The sequence below is a fragment of the Vipera ursinii genome (genome assembly GCF_947247035.1).
Source record: "Vipera ursinii genome assembly, chromosome: 13".
NCBI lineage: Eukaryota > Metazoa > Chordata > Lepidosauria > Squamata > Viperidae > Vipera > Vipera ursinii.
The window spans coordinates 11,483,909-11,505,282 of record NC_139526.1 but is presented as its reverse complement, the minus strand read 5'-3'; the positions used below and the strand labels follow the sequence as shown (position 1 = coordinate 11,505,282).

The 21,374-nt window shown below is 45.3% G+C and overlaps 2 protein-coding genes across 4 annotated transcripts in view; one reads left to right on the top strand and one right to left on the bottom strand.

Moving 5' to 3' along the window:
- Window positions 1-21,374, bottom strand: part of LOC310646177 (ankyrin repeat and fibronectin type-III domain-containing protein 1-like) — a gene marked incomplete at its 5' end in the record, with an annotated part of 598,148 nt that overhangs the window by 372,091 nt on the left and 204,683 nt on the right.
- VRK3 (VRK serine/threonine kinase 3) lies at window positions 1,960-20,801 on the top strand. 3 transcript variants are annotated; one of them, XM_083372810.1, is made up of 14 exons: window positions 1,960-2,117; window positions 3,517-3,647; window positions 4,854-4,991; window positions 5,290-5,436; window positions 5,773-5,822; window positions 5,952-6,018; window positions 6,237-6,321; window positions 7,584-7,686; window positions 9,397-9,489; window positions 10,204-10,336; window positions 12,557-12,677; window positions 17,014-17,072; window positions 18,608-18,756; window positions 20,226-20,801. In XM_083372810.1, the coding sequence occupies exons 1-13, from the start codon at window positions 2,032-2,034 to the stop codon at window positions 18,754-18,756; spliced, it is 1,362 nt and encodes a 453-aa protein (XP_083228936.1). In that variant the 5' UTR covers window positions 1,960-2,031; the 3' UTR covers window positions 20,226-20,801. The 3 variants fall into 3 exon arrangements, with proteins under 3 accessions (XP_083228936.1, XP_083228935.1, XP_083228937.1); XM_083372809.1 differs by having other exon boundaries at window positions 5,221-5,436; XM_083372811.1 differs by having other exon boundaries at window positions 1,965-2,117; window positions 3,189-3,647; window positions 5,221-5,436.

The window sequence follows — 21,374 nt, the reverse complement described above, 5'->3', positions numbered from 1 at the left end:
GTGGCATGCTCGCCCATGCTCTGTAGTTCAATAGGTTTGCTTGATGTAGCGCTCAACTTTTATCGGCATTTATGAGGGCCACCGAATGGGTGCTTTAAACCAACCCAACCCCCCCCCCCCAATCTTCAGCCTTTGTAAATGGTCACACGCAAACATGCCCATGATCGCATGACTGCATGTCAGGTGCTTGGCAACTGGTCCTCTTTATGACAGCAAACATTCTGCAGTCACTTGACTGATGTTTTGCCAGTTTCCAGCAAAAGCACCCTTTGAAATTAACAGATTTGCACTTGCAACCAGTGTTCACTTAATAACTGCCACGACAGAACTCAAAACACTTAGACAGATAGATAACCTTTATTGTCATTTTTTTTCCTTTGGGCGCAACAGCACACATTAAAAATGAAATTTAGTTGCTTACTGTCAGGTATCAACTTTCAGTTCCATGAGTGCCCCAACTTAAGACCAACAGTTGAGGTCTGTTTTTTCTGGTTCTAATTATGGTCATAAGTTGAGGACCACTGGTATAAACCACCATGGCCAGGTCCGTGCAAGATTAAACCACAACCAAGCCAATTCTGTAATGGCTTGGTTGCAAGTGAGTAATATGAGCAGATGATGGGTATTGCTCAGTGGGACATACAGTATAAAGCAATATATAGGATATACTGCCCTCTATATGACTTATTAAGGGACGCGGTGGCTCAGTGAGTTAGGACGCTGAGCTTGTCGATCAGAAGGTCGGCAGTTTGGCGGGTCGAATCCCAAGTGCCGCGTAACAGAGTGAGCGCCTGTTACTCGTCCCAGCTTCTGCCAACCTAGCAGTTCGAAAGCACGTAAAAATGCAAGTAGAAAATAGGGACCACTACGGTGGGAAGGTAACAGCATTCCGTGCGCCTTTGGCATCTAGTCATGCTGGCCACGTGACCATGGAGACGTCCTCGGACAAGCGCTGGCTCTTCGGCTTTGAAATGGAGATGAGCACCGGCCCCTAGAGTTGGAAACGACTAGCACACATGTGCGGGGGAACCTTTACCTTTTTTATATGACTTATTACAGGCTTAATGGGGAATACTGTATACTGCAATATAATGGACTACACTGGACATATTGATCCCTGGAAGCATCCTGGCGTGTTTGCAATAACCCAAGTGAGCAACTAAGGCATTGTATGTCTTTTATGAATGGCCTCTAAGCAAGATGGGTAGCGTACAAATGATTCCTGCATTTCTTTGTTTTCCACTGTTGAGCTTTCAGAACCTTGGAAAGCCACTAGGATGTGCTGTATACATACTGCACAATACATTAATTGAGCTATGGTGCCTGCAATACAACACCCATATTGCACTGCCTGATTGACTCATTGGGGGATTCCAGACTCAAATGGGGCAACACATTGAAAGTACAGAATACACTGACCCGGATGGTTCCGTTCACACATTCCAGGCTCCATAGAGAAAATATAGCAATATACCATTGTTTATCATATGAAATGGGAGATTAGGGTTAATTATGGCACATGCCGCCCCTGGCGGCTCATAGGTGTAACTGCAGGCTCCATGGGGAATATAAGGCAAACCCCTCTTGTGGGTAAAATAGGATGAAAGTGTATTATGCGCATTCATCGCCTTGAGTTATTTATTCAAAAAAAACCACAACGAAATTGAGATTAAAAATCAAAGTCACGGCTGCTGCAAGGCTCGGTGGCCGGCTTCGGTTTTAGTGTGGAAAAGAGGAAAAAAATACATCGAGCGTTTCCTGCGTTCTGCCCCTGGTGGCTGACGTAAGTACTGCAGGCCCAAAGAGTCAGGGCATCCATAAGGCATCATGAAGGGAAAACGCCCATCTACCTTGGAGGACCAGCTCCTCTCTATGACCTTTTCTTTCCCCCCCCCCCCGGGAATTCTAAGCAAGTTTTCACAAACTGCCGGAGGCGTGGTCAGTAAAGGAAGGGGCGTGGCTACGGACCGGAAATCTGGACGCGCCGCCTCTGCGGAAGCGAAAGCGAAAGCTGCTTCGCCGATATCTGCTATGAGATCCGGCGGAGCGGCTCGGAAGCGGCGGCCGCGGGCCGAAGAGGGCGAGGCGGGCAAGAGGAGCCGCGTTCCCGGCACCGGGTGGGTGGGTGGGTGGGTGGGCCGGCGGACTACGCGCCTCCCGTCTTCCCTTGCCCGGTCCTTAGGCCTCTGATACGCCTGCCCCCGGCTCTTGGTGTTGCCAGGGGGATATGAGATGCTGACTGGGGAATTCTGGGAGTTGAAGTCCACACATCCTCACGTTGCCAGGGTTGGAAACATTGTTCTCGTTCAAGGGTCTTCAAACTTGGCCCTTTTATGACTTGTGGACTTCAACTCCCAGAATTCCTCAGACAGCTTGTCTGCTTGAGGAATTCTGGGAGATGAAGTCCACAAGTCATAAAAGGGCCAAGTTTGAAGACCTCTGTTCTAGTTCAAGGGTCTTCAAACTTGGCCCTTTTATGACTTGTGGCTGGGGAATTCTGGGAGTTGAAGTGGCCAAGTTTGAGGATTCCTCTTCTAGTTAGTAGAAGAGTTTAAACTATGTGGACAATGATCACCTGCAGATCTCCAGATCTAATTAAGCCCTTACTTTGTTTAACCCTAGTTTTATTTGCGTGCGGTACAGTTGCTTGACTCTGCAAAGGATATTAAGCAAGATTCAGGCAAACTAGCACATGGTGGGTTTTTTTTATCAAATATTTTGTTTCTCTATGTATTAAGGCCTACAGAAGCCCTGTTTTGTCATACCTTTTTATAGAAAGCCCATGAATGCAAAGGTTTCTCTGGAAATACTTTTTCACCAGTATAGATTGTGTGTTAGTTATTAGAAATAGAAATGTGGAATAGAAATATAGAATTCTTTATTGTCTTAAGTGTGATTGGATACACAAGGAATTTGTCTCTGGTACATAAGCTCTCAGTGTACGTGCAAACAAGTGATAAATCATAATTATAGAATACAATCATAAATCATAAGATACAACACTCGGTGATAGTCATAGAATACTAAAAGCAATCAACATAAATCATAAGATATAAGCAGCAAGTTATAATCATGGTAAAGGAATAAGAAATAGGACATAAGTAGCAAATTAATTTGTGAACGTGGAAAATATTTGTAGGTCAAGGTAGGATTATTTTGATGTTTTCAGCTTTGCTTGTCTTCTGCAGATGTTTCAGACCTGATCATGAAAAAGAGAAGCAGGCCAAGAACCGCACAGATGTAATTTGTGGTTATTTTGAAGTTGTAAAGAACCTTGGGACATTTTTTTTAAAAAGCGGGTGTCTTTTTAGCCTTCCCTTTCATTTTCTGTTATATGGACTTCTTTTTTCTCCGCCCTAATAAAACAGAAGTTAGGTGGCTAAAGACTTTCACTGCGGCATTCAGCCAATATATATTAAAATCTACTTTTTTTCCTGGGCACATTCAGCTTTCTGGTATGCATCAGTTTACTTAGGGATCTGACCACCCTTTTGCTTTCTCGGTGACCTTTTCCAGGATGGTCAATTTTTGTCCCCAGTGTGGACAGAAAGTTGAAGAAATGTTTCATTTCTGTCCTGCCTGCGGAGGCCAGCTTCCGGTTGAGGAAGAAGAACCAATGCAGATCACTCCATCTCCTTCTCTGAAAGGTGTGTGAAATTCATTAAATGCAGTTAGTTGCAGGCTGAGAAATCTCGCTGGTCTGAATATCGGCTCAAATGAGGTCACCCGCCCTTCCTCTGGAGTTGCCCATCAGGTACGCCATGACACCATGGCATAAATCACTTAATATGGGCAGTTCTTGACTTACAGCCACAATTCAGCTCCAAATTTCAGGTGTTAAGCTCAGTGTTCTTAGCAATGACCTATACCGGATTATCTGAGGGAGCACCTGCTGCCTTCATCAACTTCCCATCCTGTGCGCTCCCACAGGGAGGGCCTTCTTAGGATACCGCCGGTGAAGGATTGCTAGCGGGTGACTCCCAGAGAGAGGGCCTTCTCTGTGGGTGCGCCTGCCCTTTGGAACCAGCTTCCAATGGAACTTAGGACTGCCTCCGACCTCCGTTCATTCCGCCAGGACCTGAAAACTTGGCTCTTTGAGCTGTCAGGCCTAGACTGAGGGGTTTTAATTGGGTCTTAATGTTTTAACTTTTTAAACTTTGGGCTTTAAATTTAATTAATTGTTTTAAAAAAAAATTAACTTTTGTATGGTATGATTTTAATTGCCCTGTAAACCGTCCTGAGTCCTACGGGAATAGGGCGGTATATAAGTCAAAATAATAAATAAATAAATACCAGAGGCCCCCAACCTTTTGGGCACCAGGGACCGGTTACGTGGAGAAAGGTTTTTCCACAGACCGGAAAGTGCATGGTTTTGTGTGCTGCCTGCTTTGGGGCTTTGCTTGTTTGTGCGGACCAGTTGCTGGCATGCCGTGGCCCGGTACCGGTCCACAGTCTGGGGGTTGGGGACCCCTGACCTATACCACCTGCAACGAGCTTCTAGGTAGTGTTTTAACTGCATCCTGTGCATCTACCTGCAATTTCTCTGACTTCCTTGTCAAATGTGTAGATCTTATTCTGATCTAGCTCAGCTGCTGGCAGCTTCCTGTCCTGAGTTTCTATGCAGGCAAGATGAAAGCAGGCTGAAAAGAGTTGAAAAGAATATGTTGCTTTGTAAATGAAGAGCTTTCAAGGTTGGGGGTCTCAGGACCTCACAATTGCTCGCTGTGATGTGCAGACAGACAAATGACCCCTTTACTACCCATAGTTGCTCAGGTCTGCTGCATGTTTCTAGTTTGGGGCTTGGCTGTGACTCTTTTGACTGCTCCAACGGCATCTTCTCATATCTTGCTCAGAGTTAAATCAGGACGTCCAGGCTGAGCTGCCACAATCGCCTGATAAGAAAAAGGTGCAGATATTTTTTCCCAACAAGGCAATGTCTTCAGTCCCTTCTCCACAGGGCTCAACAACATCCATTTCTCCAAAGGCAAAAGGTAAGGATTTATAGACCTGGTCAGGATTAGTGATGCAAAAAATGTGATTGTTCAAGCTAATAGGGATGGCTGGATCACAAATGCTCGTTCTTTCACGTCTGAACACCAACGCTTTGCCAATATTAAGCTTATTTATGTTATGCAGTGTTTCTCAATCTTGGCAACTTGAAGCTCTCTGGACTTCAACTTCCAGAATTCCCCATCCAGGAATGTTTTATTTTTAATGCAGGACATTGTGCCCACAGGGAAAAAATGGCAATAAAATCTAAATCTAAATCTAAAAATCTCCTTATCGAAGGAAAGGCAACTATCCGATCACCCAAAAAGGAAAGATGTCGTTGCCTGAAACCTCTTCCCGAGCGTGAAGTCTTGACAGATCTGAACAATAAACAGTGGATAATTTGGAAGCTTCTGACGGAATCTGACCGTGGGCTGATGTATGAAGGTATTCAGGGTGATCGCCCATTTGTGGGGCGGGGGAATTTGCAGCTTGGTGCTTTATAATTTTTCTGAAGGCAAACCCGTCTTGAAAAGGAGAAGGTTTTTTTTCCCTTCTTTGAGTTGGAGCCAATTTAATGAACGGGGGAGAAAAATTAAAATAAACTTGAGGGTGTCTGCTGAATCACTGTCAACATTTCCATTTTTCTCACGTGAAAGGAAGAATCGTGAAACTCTTTAAGCTCTGCTAGATCCTGCATGTTTAAAGGGCCTAAATGTGCCCCTCTCGCATTCCCTACCAGTATGTCATTTTTATTTATTTATTTATTTTATCTATTCACAGCGAGGTTAACGTCTGAATGCCCACCGAAGCACAAATACACCCTCAAACTGGTGAGTTCAAATCTCTGGGTTAAGAGAGAACGCCGAGCTTTTCCACGGACCGGAACTGGATTTCTCAGCTCACTAAAGATAGCGTTCCTTGCCGCCAAAAGCACTTCCGTGTTGTCTTTCTTTTCTCAGGATACCAAAGAAGGGAAGCTGTTTAACGAACAGAACTTCCTGCAGCGAGCCGCCAAGAAAGTCACAGGTAAAAACAAAAGGCCGGAGGACTCTCCCACCTCTTTTATAAGTGGGTCTTGGGGACAGGAACATAGGACAGCATCCTCAGCCTTCTCCTGGCCCACCGTGATCTCTCATCTCTTCTTGTCCTTGGGCTTCCAAAGTGGGACAGTTTGAGGGCCTGTCAGCGCAAGCGATGCAACATTTCTGCTCAGTTGCACTGTCCCGTCTGATCTCTCCCTGCAGTGGAGAAATGGAAGAAGCAATACTTAATGCCGTTCCTGGGGATACCTGAATGCGTTGGTTTTGGCGTCCATGGGAATGGCTACAGGTGAGTCCCAACGCTAAGAGAGTTTGCTTTGTGGTTCTTCTCCTGTTTCACAACAACCGTCTGCATCTCCCACAGTTTGGCGCTTGAGTGAAGCCTCTCTTCTCTTGCCATTCCTTGCCCAGCATTGATTTGAACAGACCCAGGTTGTTCCTGAAAGCTCTCATTTTGTCGTTAGCATTTTTTGTTCCTCTTACAACAGTATCTGACTTTTCACACCTCTATACTTTCAAGGAAGACTGAATTTTGTACACGTCAGCTCCAAGAGAGAGGAGACTCTCCAAAGTCTAGATCAGAGGTCCCCAACCTTTTGGGCACCAGGGACCGGTTCCGTGGAGAGAGGTTTTTCCGTGGACCGGAGGGTGTGTGGTTTTGTGTGCTCTCTGCATCCCACAGCTTTGCTTGTTTGTGCAGACCGGTTGCTGGCATGCCGCGGCCCAGTACCGATCCACAGACCGTGGGTTGGGGACCCCTGGTCCAGATGGATGTCTTGAAAATAAATGACCAGCTCTCAGGCCTCAAGAAGGACACACAGAATTACAAGTAGTCCCTCGGCTTACAACTAGAATTGAGCCCCATATTTATGTTGCTAAACGAGACAGTTGTTAAGTGAGAGTTGCCTCATTTTACCGCCTTGCCTCTGTTGTTAAGTGAAACACTGCATTTGTTAACTTAGTCACACAGTTGTCAAATGAATCTGGCTTCTTCACTGACTTTAGTTGTCAAGTAGGTCACAAAAACGGAGTGGTCACATGACCCCAGGACACTGCATTGGCTGTAAATATGAGCCTGTTGTGAAGAAGCATCCGAATTTTAATCACGTGACCCTGCAACGGTTGTAAGTGAAAAAGTGGTCAAAAGTCACTTTTTTTTCTGTGCTGTTGTAACTTCGGCCACTAAACAAACGCTTGTAACTCGAGGACTGCCTGTACGTCTGAGAGGTTTCCTGTATGGATCTTCATCTATAGGCAGAAATCTTGCCAAACTAAAGCAACTGTTTGCAGCACAAAAGAGATCCTCTGAGAATCGCTAGGGAGGAGCCTTCTTAATTCTCCTTCTACCACCAAACTATGTGAGCTTCACTGCCGCTTTGACCTCGGGAAGGCAGCCCCTCCCACCTGGGAATCCAGGCTGCCTTCCACCACACTAGCCTCCCTAATTCCTGGTTTTTGTTTTTATTTTTTAACCAGAAGATGACCAAGAGTAGATGCACACTGTGATGGGCAGCCCAATTCACACGCAGTATAAACTCCTTTGATTGACAGGTTCCTGGTCTTTCCCGAATTGGGTCGATCTCTTCAGTCCATCCTAGATGACAACGAAAACAAGATGGCGGAGAAAGCTGTTTTGCAGCTTGCAGTCAGGCTGGTATGGGATGCCAGGAAGGCACACAGTGGGGAAGGAATTTCTCTAATGGGCAGAAGGGGATGGCCTTAAAGGACTGAAAGAGCTTTTTACTAAGGCAACGATCAGATAAAAGAAACCTGAGTCCAGGGCAAAACAGTAATCTGAGAAAGCATCTCAAACAGGATCCTGTCTAGTTCCAATAATTATAAAGCGGTTGGGAGGTGAATTGAGATGTCCAAGATACCGTTAAAAAACTGACTCTGCAGTCCCAAAGGTGCTTTTTCAAGAGGCAGCTGGATTTCCTTTGTTTTTCCTCGGAGACAATTCACTCCTCATACAAGAAGCGTCTTCGGTTCTTCTTGACTGAGAAGCAAAACGTCTTCATGGGGAAAAACAAAAGTCTCTTGAAAAAAGCACCTTTGGGACAACCATGACCTGGATGACTGAGAATCTCCATAGACACTTGACTCTGCTGGGATCGTGCCATGCTGGAGATGTCCCAAAGGTGCTTTTTCCAAAAGGCAAGTAGTCTTTTGGGAGGTTGGTTTGTTTGTTTCAAAACATTTCGCTTCTCATCCAAGAAACTTCTTCAGTTCCCAGCTCACTAAAGAAGCTCCTCGGATGAGAAGCGAAACGTTTTCAGACAAACCAAGGACGTCCAGTTGTCCTTTGGAAAAAAGCACTTGTGGGACAACCATGTGCTGGATGATGGAACATCTCCCTAGAAATGCTGGAGATGGTTGGTTGAGTTAAGCTAGAAGCCCACCCCCACATCCTCTTGGTTTTTAGCCTTTAGAGTGGTACCTCGGTACCTTGTCGGTAATTTGGTCTGAAAGACGCGGCAAATACTAAAACCCATGAAGATTTCTGCTTCAAAATGCGTTGCATATGAAATTTGATGAGTTTTGAAGCAGTGGAGCGCCAAAATATGACTGCATTTAATTGTTAATGGTTTTCATATTTATGTTTTTATTTCACTTTAAGCCACCCAAAGTCACTTTGGCTAGTGAGATGGGCGGTAAGGCCACACCTGGAATACTGCATCCAGTTCTGGTCACGACAATGTAAAAAAAAAGATGTCGAGACTCTAGAAAGAGTACAGAGAAGAGCAACAAAGATGATTAGGGGACTGGAGAGTAAAACATATCAGGAACGGCTGCTGGAATTGGGTGTGTCTAGTTTAATGAAGAGAAGGACGAGGGGCGGACGTGATAGCAGTGTTCCAGTTATCTCAGGGATTGCCACAGAGAAGAGGGAGTCAACCTATTCTCCAAAGCCCACGAAAGCAGGACAAGAAGCGACGGATGGAAACTAACCAAGGAGAGAAGCAACCTAGAACTAAGGAGAAACTTTCTGACAGTGAGAACAATTAACCAGTGGAACAACCTGCCTCCAGAAGCAGTGAATGCTCCAACACTGGAAGTTTTTAAGGAGAGACGGGACAGCAATTTTGTCTGAAATGATATGGGGTTTCCTGCCTGATCAGGGGTTGGACTAGATGACCTCCAAGGTCCCTTCCAACATCATCATCATCAATAATAATAATAATAATAATAATAATAATAATAATAATAATAATAATAATAATGTTTAATTAATAAGGCAAAGTCGCCTCCTATCCCCCTCCCTCTGCTACTTTCCACCAGTGAAGTCTGTTCCAGCATGAGCAATCCTGGAAAACGGGAATTTGCACTGCTGACCCTTCCCTTCTGCCTTTCTCTTTGTCTTTAGCTTGACGTCCTGGAGTACCTTCACGAAAATGAGTATACTCACGGGGATCTGGCTGCTGAAAACGTATACGTGAATCCGGCTGATCTTACTGTGGTAAGGCAAGGAGCAGGGGGTCTAGGATAACTAGCCACGGGGCAAACGTTACATAATTTCAAATAGAGTAATTAAGGAAAGGATGCAAAAGGAGGGACAAAAGGAAATGGCGGAGGATTGATGACCATTTTTCATAACCGTTGCGGCATCCCCATGGTCCCGTGATCAGAACTGGGACGCTTGGCAACTGGCAGGTATCTTATGACAGTTGCATTGTCCCAGAGTCATGTGATCAACTTTAACCGCCTTTTGACAAACACAATGGGGAGGCCAGATTCACTTCTCACCCATGATGAAAACTTCACAACTGTAGTGGTTCACTTAACAACCCCGGTAAGAAAGGTTCGTAATATGAAGCAAGACTCACTTAACCGATGTCTCACTTAGCAACAGAAATTTGGGGGCCCGGTGGTTGTAGTAAGTCATATCCCGTAGCTCAGGGGTCTTCAAACTTGGTCCTTTTATGACTTGTGGACTTCAACTCCCAGAATTCTGGGATTTGAAGTCCACAAGTCATGAAGGGGCCATAGTTACCCCATGCTGGCTGAGGAATTCTGGGATTTGAAGTCCACAAGTCACAAAGGGGCCATAGTTTGCCCATGCTGGCTGAGGAATTCTGGGAGTTGAAGTCCACAAGTCATAAAAGGGCCAAGTTTGAAGACGCCCTGCTGTAGCTTTTCTGAGGAACTTCTGGTCTTCTTTCTTACCCTCCAGGTTACTTTAGCAGATTTCAGCTTCGCCTTTCGATACAGCCCTGGGGGGAAACACGTCCCTCAGCGGGACTGCAGCCGGACACCTCATGAAGGCAACTTGGAGTTCATCAGTCTGGACAGCCACAGGGGAGCTGGTGAGCTGGGCCAACATTGCAAGCGCCCGGTCTGGATTTGCGCATAGGTCACCTCCCTTGGGGGAGCTGCGTTGGCTGCCCATTTGCTTCCAGGTCCAATTCAAGGCGCTGCTCGTCACCTTGAAAGCCCTACCTGGCTTGGGGCCCGGTTATTTGAAGGCCCCTCTTTCTCCAGTCACATCTACCCAACCCACCAGACGGGGAGGCAGGATATGCTATGGGTTCCCTTTCCTAAAGAGGTCCATCTAACAAAGCCAAGAAGAAGGGCCTTTTCGGTGGTGACTCCTTCCCCGTAGAACATCATCCCCATGGAGATAAGGCTGACACCCACCTTGAAACTCTTCCAAAAGCCCCTGAAGACTTTTGCTTTTGCCGGCAAGCCCGAGGGCCCCAGGGTGATATGGAGCATATCGATTGATTGATTGATTGACTTGCTTGTTGTTGCCAGGAGGACAAGTTGATTGGGTTTTGTACTGGGGTTTTAATTTTGTAAGCTGCCCCCACTCAACCGTTAGTGAGTTGGATGGCCATATATGTTTTCTTACTCAATATTACTTAGGAATAGAGTGTTCCCCAAGCACCAAGCCATGACTTACTTACTTACTTACTTACTTACTTACTTACTTACTTACTTATTTATTTATTTATTTATTTATTTATTTATTATTTAAATTTATATGCCGCCCTATTCCTGTTAGGACTCAGGGCGGTTTACAGGGAAAATTAAAATACATAGCATACAAAATTAAAATCAGTTAAAACTATAATTAAATTACAGTCCCTGAAGTTAAACTAAAACCCAATTAAATTAATTAAATTAAAACCCCTCAGTCTGGTTCTTGTGGTGTTCCCCTGAACCTTGGATGATAATTTATCCAAAGTCTGATCTTGCTGATCCTGTAAGCCCCCAAACCTCTCCATTCTTGAGGTAGACTAGTAGATAGGTATGTAAATTAACTAAGGCTTGGGTGCGTAACTATCGCCTGGTGAAGGGAAGAGTGAAAAACTGACCTTTTTGTCCTCCCACAAAATTATGTTGACATTAAGGGTTGTTCTCGGCTGCTTTGTGGACATGGCCTAGAGCAGGGCTAGGCAACCTTGGCTCTTTTATGACTCATGGACTTCAACTCCTAGAATTCCTGAGCCAGCCATGCTGGCTCAGGAATTCTGGGAGTTGAAGTCCATGAGTCATAAAAGAGCCAAGGTTGCCTAGCCCTGGCCTAGAGGCTCTCTAAAACATGGGAAAACTATGCATTGCTTGATGCACCTGAGACAGATCAACTTTGGACATTTATTTACGTTATTTTTTACAAATAACTCAAGGCAGCAATCATATCCAGCACACCTTCCTCCTCCTATTTTCCTTACAACAACTAACCTTGTTAGTTGAGTTGAGGGGCGGGGGAGAGAGAGAGGGACTGGCCCAAAGTCACCCAGCCAGCTTTCATACTAGACTTCACAGTCTCCCGGTGATTGGCCGACTTACCCAGCCAGCTTTGATGGCTAAGACGGGACTCGAACTCACATTCTCCTGGTCACTGGCCCAAGGCCACCCAGCTGGCTTTCATGGCTAAGGCAGGACTAGAACTTCCAGTCTCCTGGTGATCGATCGAGCTATCCAGCCAGCTTTCATGGCTAAGGCGGGACTAGAACTCATTGTCTCCTGATGATTGGCCCAAAGCCACCCAGCTGGCTTTCATGGATAAGGCAGGACTAGAACTTCCAGACTCCTGGTGATCCACTGAGTTATCCAGCCAGCTTTCCTGGCTAAGGTGGGATTAGAACTCACGTTCTAGTAGCTGGTCCAAAGTCACCCAACCACTTTTATGTCGTAAGGCGGAACTCGAACTCACGGTCTCCTTGTCATTGGCCCAAAGTCACCCGGCTGGCTTTCATGGCTAAGGCAGGACTAGAACTTCCAGTCTCCTGGTGATCGACTGAGTTATCCAGCCAGCTTTCCTGGCTAAGGTGAGACTAGAACTCACGTTCTCCTAGTGGCTAGTCCGAAATCACCCAACCGCTTTTATGTCTAAGGCGGGACTCGAACTCACGGTCTCCCACTTTCTAGCCTGCTGCCTTCACCACCGAGCTCTCTGTTAAAAATGGCAGTGTGCTGGTGAGCGGCTGCGCTGCATCCCATCTTCCTTTCTGTGGGGTGGGAACTCTGGAACTCTGCTCCTAGTATTTCTTATGGGGATTTGCTTGCTTGTCCCCAAACAGCTCCATCCCGTCGAAGTGACCTCGAATCCTTGGGTTACTGCCTGGTAAAGTGGCTGTGTGGTGCCCTTCCCTGGTCTGCAGAGCTGACGGACCCCCGCGTTGTCATAGAGGAAAAAGAGAGGTGTGTGCACACTTACAACTCTCGGCAACTGGCCTGCCGTTAGGAAAAAGAAAAAGGATATTTCAGCTACCGCCAGCCAAGGCCGCGGTGGCTACCAAATGCTGATAATAGAATCCTGTTTTTTCCTTCATCCTGGCCCCACGCTTCCCTGTTTTAATCCCGGAGACGACAAAAAAAAATCCAATCTAAGAGAATATCTGCAAATCATACTTGAATTGTGGGGTCCCTGGTGCTCTCTTGAGCTTGGTTGTATTCTTGCAGGCATTTCATTACCCAACTAGGTAATGCCATCAGCGCTAGAAGGGAGTGGGGTCTGCTCTTTTGTTTACCTACAATAGTTTGCCCTGTCGGTGTTTAGTGGGTGGGGTGTTGTTTTCCCCTTGGTAGCTCCTTGGTTAGGCTGTGGTTCCCTGCTTGATTGTCTGGTCCCAATAGAAGAGTGAGCCTCTGTAGCTCAGGGTTGAACCGTCAAGTCCTTGATGCTCTCTTGAGTTTGCTTGCTTGCAGATGTTTTATTATCCAACAACACAAGGACCAATGAAGGAGACTCAGGGTTGAAGGGAGGGGTCCTTGGTGCTCTCTGAGCTCGCTTGTTTTCTTGCAGGCCTTTCATGAGCCTAACTAGGCGACATCGTCAGTGCTTGGGCTGTTTACTAATGGCTCTGTGGCAGTTTCTTGAATGATGTTGTTGTTACCTAGTTAGGGTCATGAAATGTCTGCAAGAAAACAAGCAAGCTCAGAGAGCACCAAGGACCCCACAGTTCTCCTGCTCCTCCTCCTCGTTGCAAACCTCACTCTCTTCTAACACTGATGTTGTTACCTAGTTAGGGTAATGGAACATCTGCAAGAAAACAACCAAGCTCAGAGAGCACCAAGGACCTCACAGTTCTCCTCCTTCTCCTCCTCCTCCTCCTCCTCCTCCTCGCAAACCTCACTCTCTTCTAGCACTGATGTTGTTACCTAGTTAGGGTTATGAAATGTCTGCAAGAAAACAAGCAAGCTCAGAGAGCACCAAGGACCCCACAGTTCTCCTCCTTCTTCTCCTCGTTGCAAACCTCACTCTCTTCTAACACTGATGTTGTTACCTAGTTAGGGTTATGAAATGTCTGCAAGAAAACAAGCAAGCTCAGAGAGCACCAAGGACCCCACAGTTCTCCTCCTTCTTCTCCTCGTTGCAAACCTCACTCTCTTCTAACACTGATGTTGTTACCTAGTTAGGGTTATGAAATGTCTGCAAGAAAACAAGCAAGCTCAGAGAGCACCAAGGACCCCACAGTTCTCCTCCTTCTTCTCCTCGTTGCAAACCTCACTCTCTTCTAACACTGATGTTGTTACCTAGTTAGGGTTATGAAATGTCTGCAAGAAAACAAGCAAGCTCAGAGAGCACCAAGGACCCCACAGTTCTCCTCCTTCTTCTCCTCGTTGCAAACCTCACTCTCTTCTAACACTGATGTTGTTACCTAGTTAGGGTTATGAAATGTCTGCAAGAAAATAAGCAAGCTCAGAGAGCACCAAGGACCCCACAGTTCTCCTCCTCCTCCTCCTCCTCCTCCTCCTCCTCCTCGTTGCAAACCTCACTCTCTTCTAGCACTGATGTTGTTACCTAGTTAGGGTAATGAAACATCAAGTAAACAACCAAGCTCAGAGAGCACCAAGGACCTCACAGTTTCCTCCTCCTGCCCCTCCCCCTCCTCCCCCTCCCCCTCCTCGTCCTCTCCACAGACCTCACTCTCTTCTAGCACTGATGTTACCTAGTTAGGGTCATGAAACGTCCGCAAGAAAACCACCCAGCTCAGAGAGCACCGAGGACCCCTCAGAACACAAGTGCTAGAAGGGAGTGGTGTGTGTGCTGTCTGTTTATACACATGCCACTAAGCAGAAAACAGCAAAGCTAGCCAAGAGGAAACAACGTTCCCACAAACACCTACGGGACAAGCTACTGTATATGAACAGAGAGCAAACGCCACTTCCTTCTGGCACTGAAGATATTAGTCCGGTAACGAAATACTTGCACGCAAACAACCGAGCACAGAGAGCACCAAGGCTTCCACACACACACAAAAAAAAAAAACCCTCCTTGCTGCCAAGAGAGAAACACATGGAGCACCTTGTTAACCTGAGTCAAATATTATTATTATTATTATTATTATTATTATTATTATTATTATTATTATTATTATTATATTATTATTATTATTATTATTATTATTATTATTATTATTATTATTATTATTATTATTATTATTATTATTTTTACTTGTATACCGCCCTTCTCCCGAAGGACTCAGGGCGGTGAACAGGGCAGTACATGTTAAAAGACAAAATACAAAAATTAAAAGAGATTAAACAGAATGCCCGCAACTCTTACAATAAGTTAAAACACATTAAAAAAGTAGGTTAAAACACATTAATAAAACCCAACCCCATCACCCATCAGGCCAGGCCAGCTTGTTCGAAGAGGTAAGTCTTTAGATCGCGCCGGAAGGAGCGGAGGTCGGGCGCCATCCGGAGCTCAACCGGAAGACGGTTCCATAAATCCGGCGCGCCCACAGAGAACGCCCTCATGCTGACCTTGTCTTTGGGAGATTAACATGGCCTTCAGAAGCTAGGAATAGATCTTCCGGATAGCAACGGCAGAAAAGCAGCGTCCAACTTCAGAGCCGTTCGCGCCCCTCCTTTGGCAGTCCTGTTGAAACGGAAGTTGGACGGTGAACCTTAGTCAGGAAATCTTTACTGAAAAGAAAGACATGACCTCAGTCTTCCAGTATCTGAGGGGCTGTCACAGAAAAGAGGGGGAGGGGGTGTCAAGCTCTCCTCCAAAGCACCAGAAAGCCGGACAAGAAACAACGGATGGAAAACCAATAAAGGGAGAGAAGCAACCTGGAACCGAGGAGAAACCTCCTGACCGTGAAATCCATCTCTGGAAGCAGTGGGCGCTCCAAGGCTGGAGGTTTTCAAGAAGAGATTGGATCCTGTCTTAATGTCAGGACCCACCCCAATCCACGTCTTAGGAAAGAAGAACTCTTGGGAGACAGGATTGTCCACGCAGGAACTTTTACTGAAACATGATTGTCCGTGGAAAATCTAGACAGGATCTGGAAACTCTGTTGCAGGTGGATACTTTTAAAGTGTCCCCGAGCGAAACCCCCTCCCCTCAGTCCATTTAGTCCAGGGGTCAGCAAACTGAAACAGTGAAAGAGCCACTCGGAACCGGTTCCCTCACAAAAGGAAAAACTGGGAGCCGCCAAAAATGTGTGCGCATGTGTGTACATGCGCGAATGCGCAGAACAGGGTTTGACTGAAGAGTGGAGCCAAGGCGAGATATGCACCTACCCTGCATATTTGGATTGATTGGTTGAACTTTTTTAGTCCCACTTTTTTTTTTGTACTGCACATGGCACAGGACTGGGAGCCGCAGGAGACGGCTGAAAGAGCCGCATGCGGCTCCGGAGCCACGGGTTGCAGACCTGTGATTTAGTCAGTCCCGGATCAATCAAGGTTCAGGTGTCGAAACCTTCCACGGGAAGAGGGATCTTCCATGCCTTTACGACATTTACTTCCATTCAGATTCCAATCGGAGATACAAACCAGAATCTCTCCCCCCCCCTTTATTTGTTCTTCTCAGTTCAAAGTCTCTTCTGACGGCCTCCAGCCAGGCTGAATAAACAACCTTACACCTAATGGATAGGGATGTCCAATTAACATTTTCTCTCCTCCTCCTTGGGAATGGCAGAATCCAGAAAGAGGGGGTGTGAGATTTGGGAATGTACAGATAGGGATTTAGGAATGGGATATAAATGGATTCTGACAGGCTCCTTCTGTTTTCCAACTCCGTTGTTCTGAAAAATGCTGCAGCTGCCTCCTCAATCCCACCAAGCAGATCTCCCTCTTCTGTTGGGATTTGACAGTGTTGGGATTTGGAAGACAGGCCTTGGGTGGATATACAAGTAATCCTTGAGTTACAACCATAGTGGCACCTAACCCCTCGCGGTCGTCATTTACGACAGTCATAAAGCACGTTGGTCCCATGACCTGATTTTTGCAACGTGTTTTTGTGTTTTTTTTGCCGCGGTGATTTTAAGTAAATCGGCAGCTGTGAAGCAAAACACTGTGGTCATTAACTGAGCTAAAGCGTGTTGGGGCAGGCTTTTGCAAAATTCGAGCATAAATGCCATTTTTTGGGGGGGAGGGGGGGAAACCGTTGCAAAACACAGGATGCGGCCAATGGCCAGCGATGCAGTGGAGGATTTACCTGTATTGTCGATGCACAATTCACGTCTCCGCTGTACTTCTCGCGTGTTAAGGAATTCATGCTGTTTTGTCGCTGCCGTTGTAGGTGCAAAGCGGATATTATCAAACGCCCGAGACAGTCCTCCGGTTGGGGAGCCTTACCAGGTAACGTCAGTCGACTCCATCTGATTTTACTATCCTAGTTTTCATTTGAGGTATACTTGAGAGCTGCCTTCCTCACAATGTTTTCGGAGGGGAGTGGGTGGCTCACGCAAGCGGCCGGCAAATGTATGCGTGCAGCTCTCCTTTCCATGAGCGGTGTGCACACGTGTTTGCCACGCGTGCAAGTGGAGCGCATGCGCTCGCCTGCTGCTCGCGCAAGTGATGATACACATGCTTGCTGACCGTTTCCATGGCCCAGTTGCAAACCTGGGGGAGCCCCTGCTTTAGAGGGTTAATTAAACAACAGCTCTCCACGTTACAGGTAGCCCTCAATTTACAATCACAACCAAGCTGACAGTTTCTGTTGCTAAGCGAGACAGTTTTGCCCTATTTTACGACATTTCCTGCCACGGTTGTTAAGCGAATTGCCTGCATGTGTTAAGTTAGTAACACAGTTGTTAAGTGAGTCTGGCTTCCCCCATCGACTTTGCTTGTCAGAAGGTCGCAAAAGGAGATCACGTGACCCTCCGGGATGCTGCAAACCATCCTAAGTACATGCCAGTTTCCAAGCCTTTTGAGTTTTGACCACACCTGCCACCGTCACAAGTGTGAAAAACGATCATAAGTCCATTTTTTCAGTGCCGTTTGTAACTTTGAGCAGTCCCTAAACAAAACTATTGTAAGTAAAGGACAACCTGTATTTTCAATAAGAAATAATCAAATTCTGACTTTGCACAGACAGGTTATGTCCTTGTGCTGTACTTTTTACGGATTGCAGTTTGCTTTTTTTGTCCATTTACATACCTGGCAGACATCCTAAAAAATTGTTCTCATTTCCCGTTGTCTAGAACAGTCGGGCCCGAATGTTATATAAATATTAAGTCTGATATATTGTCTCTTTTTCCTTCTAATACCTTCATTGGTATTTTTCTAAGCATACTTTGTTTTAATGGAGCCTGCATCCCGTCCACCAAGGATAGGTGAATTTGCTTTGATTTCTTTTCCCTTTGAATTTATTTGAATCTGGGTAGTCCTGGGTCCAAGGCCGCTATCAGCCAGAGAAACTTGTAGGAAGACCGACTCAATCCAATCTCAGTCTAGCCTTTTTGGGTTTTTTTTTTTGGGATACAGTCAAATAAGATCTCCAGGTAAGATCAAGGGTCCTCAACCTTGGCATCTCTAAGACTTGTGGACTTCAACTCCCAGAATTCCCGAGCCAGCCATGCTGAGGGGAAAGGGAGAGGTTTCCAAGCTGAGCCATGCCAAGGTTGCCTACCCCTGAACTAGACCATTGCCAAGCTGGGTTAGAAGAACCAGTAATTTTTTTTTTCCTAGTGTTTTCCAACTTGGCAACTTGCTGGCTGAGGAATTCTGGGAGTTGAAGTCCACAAGTCTTGAGAGATGCCAAGGTTGAGGACCCTTGATCTAAGCCAGAGGTTGTGGCATCCCAAATATTGCAATTGTTACTTAGAGAGACCAGCTCTTTCCATTGTCATCCATGGAGATCTGTTTGAGTAACTGATTGATTTTTTTTAAAGAATCCATAAAGGAATACCTGCAGCAAGTAATGACTTTGGAATATGAAGAGAAACCAAAGTATGAAGAGCTGCGAACGTTATTTACGAGGCCTCTTCAGCTGATGAGGGCATCGGCCTATGACTCAGTGGACCTCAGAGTAGCACCCTAGGTGAGCTGTGACTTCATTTCCAGTCCCATCAAGGACCCTGCTGGGTGGCAGTTTTTTTCTGTGTTGAGAGTATTATTGGCTGTTAAAAAGAAAAGACAAACAAGAGAAGATGCTTGCTTAAACTGGCCACTTCTGGGCTTGGCATAGCTGGAAATACCTAGAAGAGGTAGGTAAATTTTGGGGCGATGTGGAAGATGGGTGGATGGATGGATAGAAGACAGACAAATGATAAATAGATGATGGATGGATGGATAAAAAGATGGATGAATGGATAGATAGATCAGTGATGGATGGGTGGGTGGGATAGATGCTAAGATGGGTGGCCAATATATAATTAAGTCAGTAAGTAAATAAGTAAAATACCAGTGGCCAGACAGAATTCAATGGCTAATAAATTTGATAGAGATAGATAGATAGATACATAGGTAGGTAGGTAGGTAGGTAGGTAGGTAGATAGATAGATAGATAGATAGATAGATAGATGGATGATAGATAGATAGATAGATAGATAGATAGATAGATAGATAGATAGATAGATAGATGTGGATGGATGGTTGGATGATGATGGATGGGTGGATGGATAAAACGATAGACATAAATAGAGGATGGGTAGATGGATGAAAGGAAGACAGAGGCAGAAAGACAGACAGGATGTCAAAGCATTTTAGAGCTTCACCCAGGGACTTGCTTGGAGAATTGCAAGCGGCTATTTTCATGCAAGATTCCCTCAACATGTGAGGAGTGTAATGTGTAGCTCGACTGTTATCAAGGAAAAAGAAGAACCCCAGTTCAAATTTGCCAGAGACGAGAAGGATAAAACTTTTGCTCGTCTCCCTTATCTCATAGTTCATCATTCAGCCGTCTCTTAGCTCTTATGTTGCGAGCAACTATATTGGGAGCAGTTAAAACCACCAAGCACAGATTTTGAGATCAGAAACGGCTGATTTTGGGACCTTGTCTTATCTGGGTAACAATATTTTGCCTTTTGCTTTGATGCATTTCTGCATCAAAATGGCTCCTGGTTAGTTCAGACACATGTAGCAATTACAGCTTTGTATCAAGACTGCCGGCTTATCCTTTCATTAGATGTTGGGGTTGGTTTGGTTTTTTTTAAATCCCATTTATATCCCGCCCTTCTCCGAAGACTCAGGGCGGCTTACAATTTTAAGCACAAACCAATGTGCTTAGCAATAGCCTTCATTCTATGTATATGCCTGCTTATTAGGGCTTTCGCACACACACCCCAAGCGGCATTATTACAAAGTCAGCTTATTGCCCCCAACAATCTGGGTCCTCATTTTACCTACCTGGGAAGGATGGAAGGCTGAGTCAACCTTGAGCCTGGTGGGACTCGAACCTGCACTAATTGTTTTGGTAGCAGAGAGAAAATATTTATTATAATTACTTGGCTGCTCCCTTTAACCTAGCAAACTTGTTTTTGGGTGTGTGTTTTTTCCCCCTCTTTAAAGCTTTCAGAAAGCTGAACCCGAAGAGAAATGGAGAACAAGAATTCATCATATCTGGCTTCACAAGTCTTGAAAAATGCACTTAAGAATCAAACTCACTGGAATGTTTTCTCACTGGAGCAGTTGGCAGCGTAAATTGTGTGTGTTTGCTTTTTATCTCCCAATTTTTCATAGAGAGGGAAGTGATTTTCTTGGAAACGTTTGTTAGGTTTTTTGCTGTGACCTATGACAGCCTAAATATTTATCCAGGAACATAATTTAATTTAATGCATTCTAGCAAATCTTTCTTTGACAAATGATTACTTGCACATAATTTACAACGGGCCTTTAGTAGCTGCCCAAATATTCAGATCAAGACCTGAATCTTAAAAAAAAAAGGGGGGGGTGGGTTTCGAAGGATTGTAAATATTTTAATTTTGTTTTGAATCTTGCCTTTAGTGTCTTAAAAGTTTGTTTTATTCTATTGCATAAATATTCTAGTATTTTATCCCTAGCTTAAAGATGTTTTGTCAGACAGAGGGATGGGATAGTTTTTAATCTTTGTGTGTGTTGATTTTGTAGTAAAAAGTTGTACGGTGAGGTCCCGGTTTGTTTTCTGTGATCTTTGCACGGAGGGAAAAAATTCCAGCATCTTTGAGGCCCTTTTGTAGGGGCCATTTGAGACGCAACTCCTGGTCCTTTTGTGGAGCTCACTGCATTATTCCCTGCTTTGGTCCATAATGATTATAAATTAATTTCTATTAGAGCAGATTCTCGCCAACAGTTCTATTTATTATAACAGAACTGACGCCGAGAATCTGACTGAAATGTCCGATGAAGTTTAAAAATAAGACACGGTTAACAAAAAACCCACATTTTGGATCAGGTAGAAATCCATGCATTAATTTGTAACGTAGCAGCAACTTCAGATTTGAATTGAAATCTGGGCCCAGCTGATGGGCAAAATGAAAAAAGCTGCCGTTCCCAAGTGCCCTAACTTTTAAGAAGTCTCAAGCTTCTAATCAGTGCGGCGTCTTTGCCCCTTTAAATGTATTTTCCTCCGAGAAAGCGGCAATGTTAGTGCAGGATGAAAGAAGAAATAGCACACGGAAGAAGAGAGCTGGAAGGGACCTTGGAGGTCTTCTAGTCCAGCCCCCTGCTCGAACAGGAGAC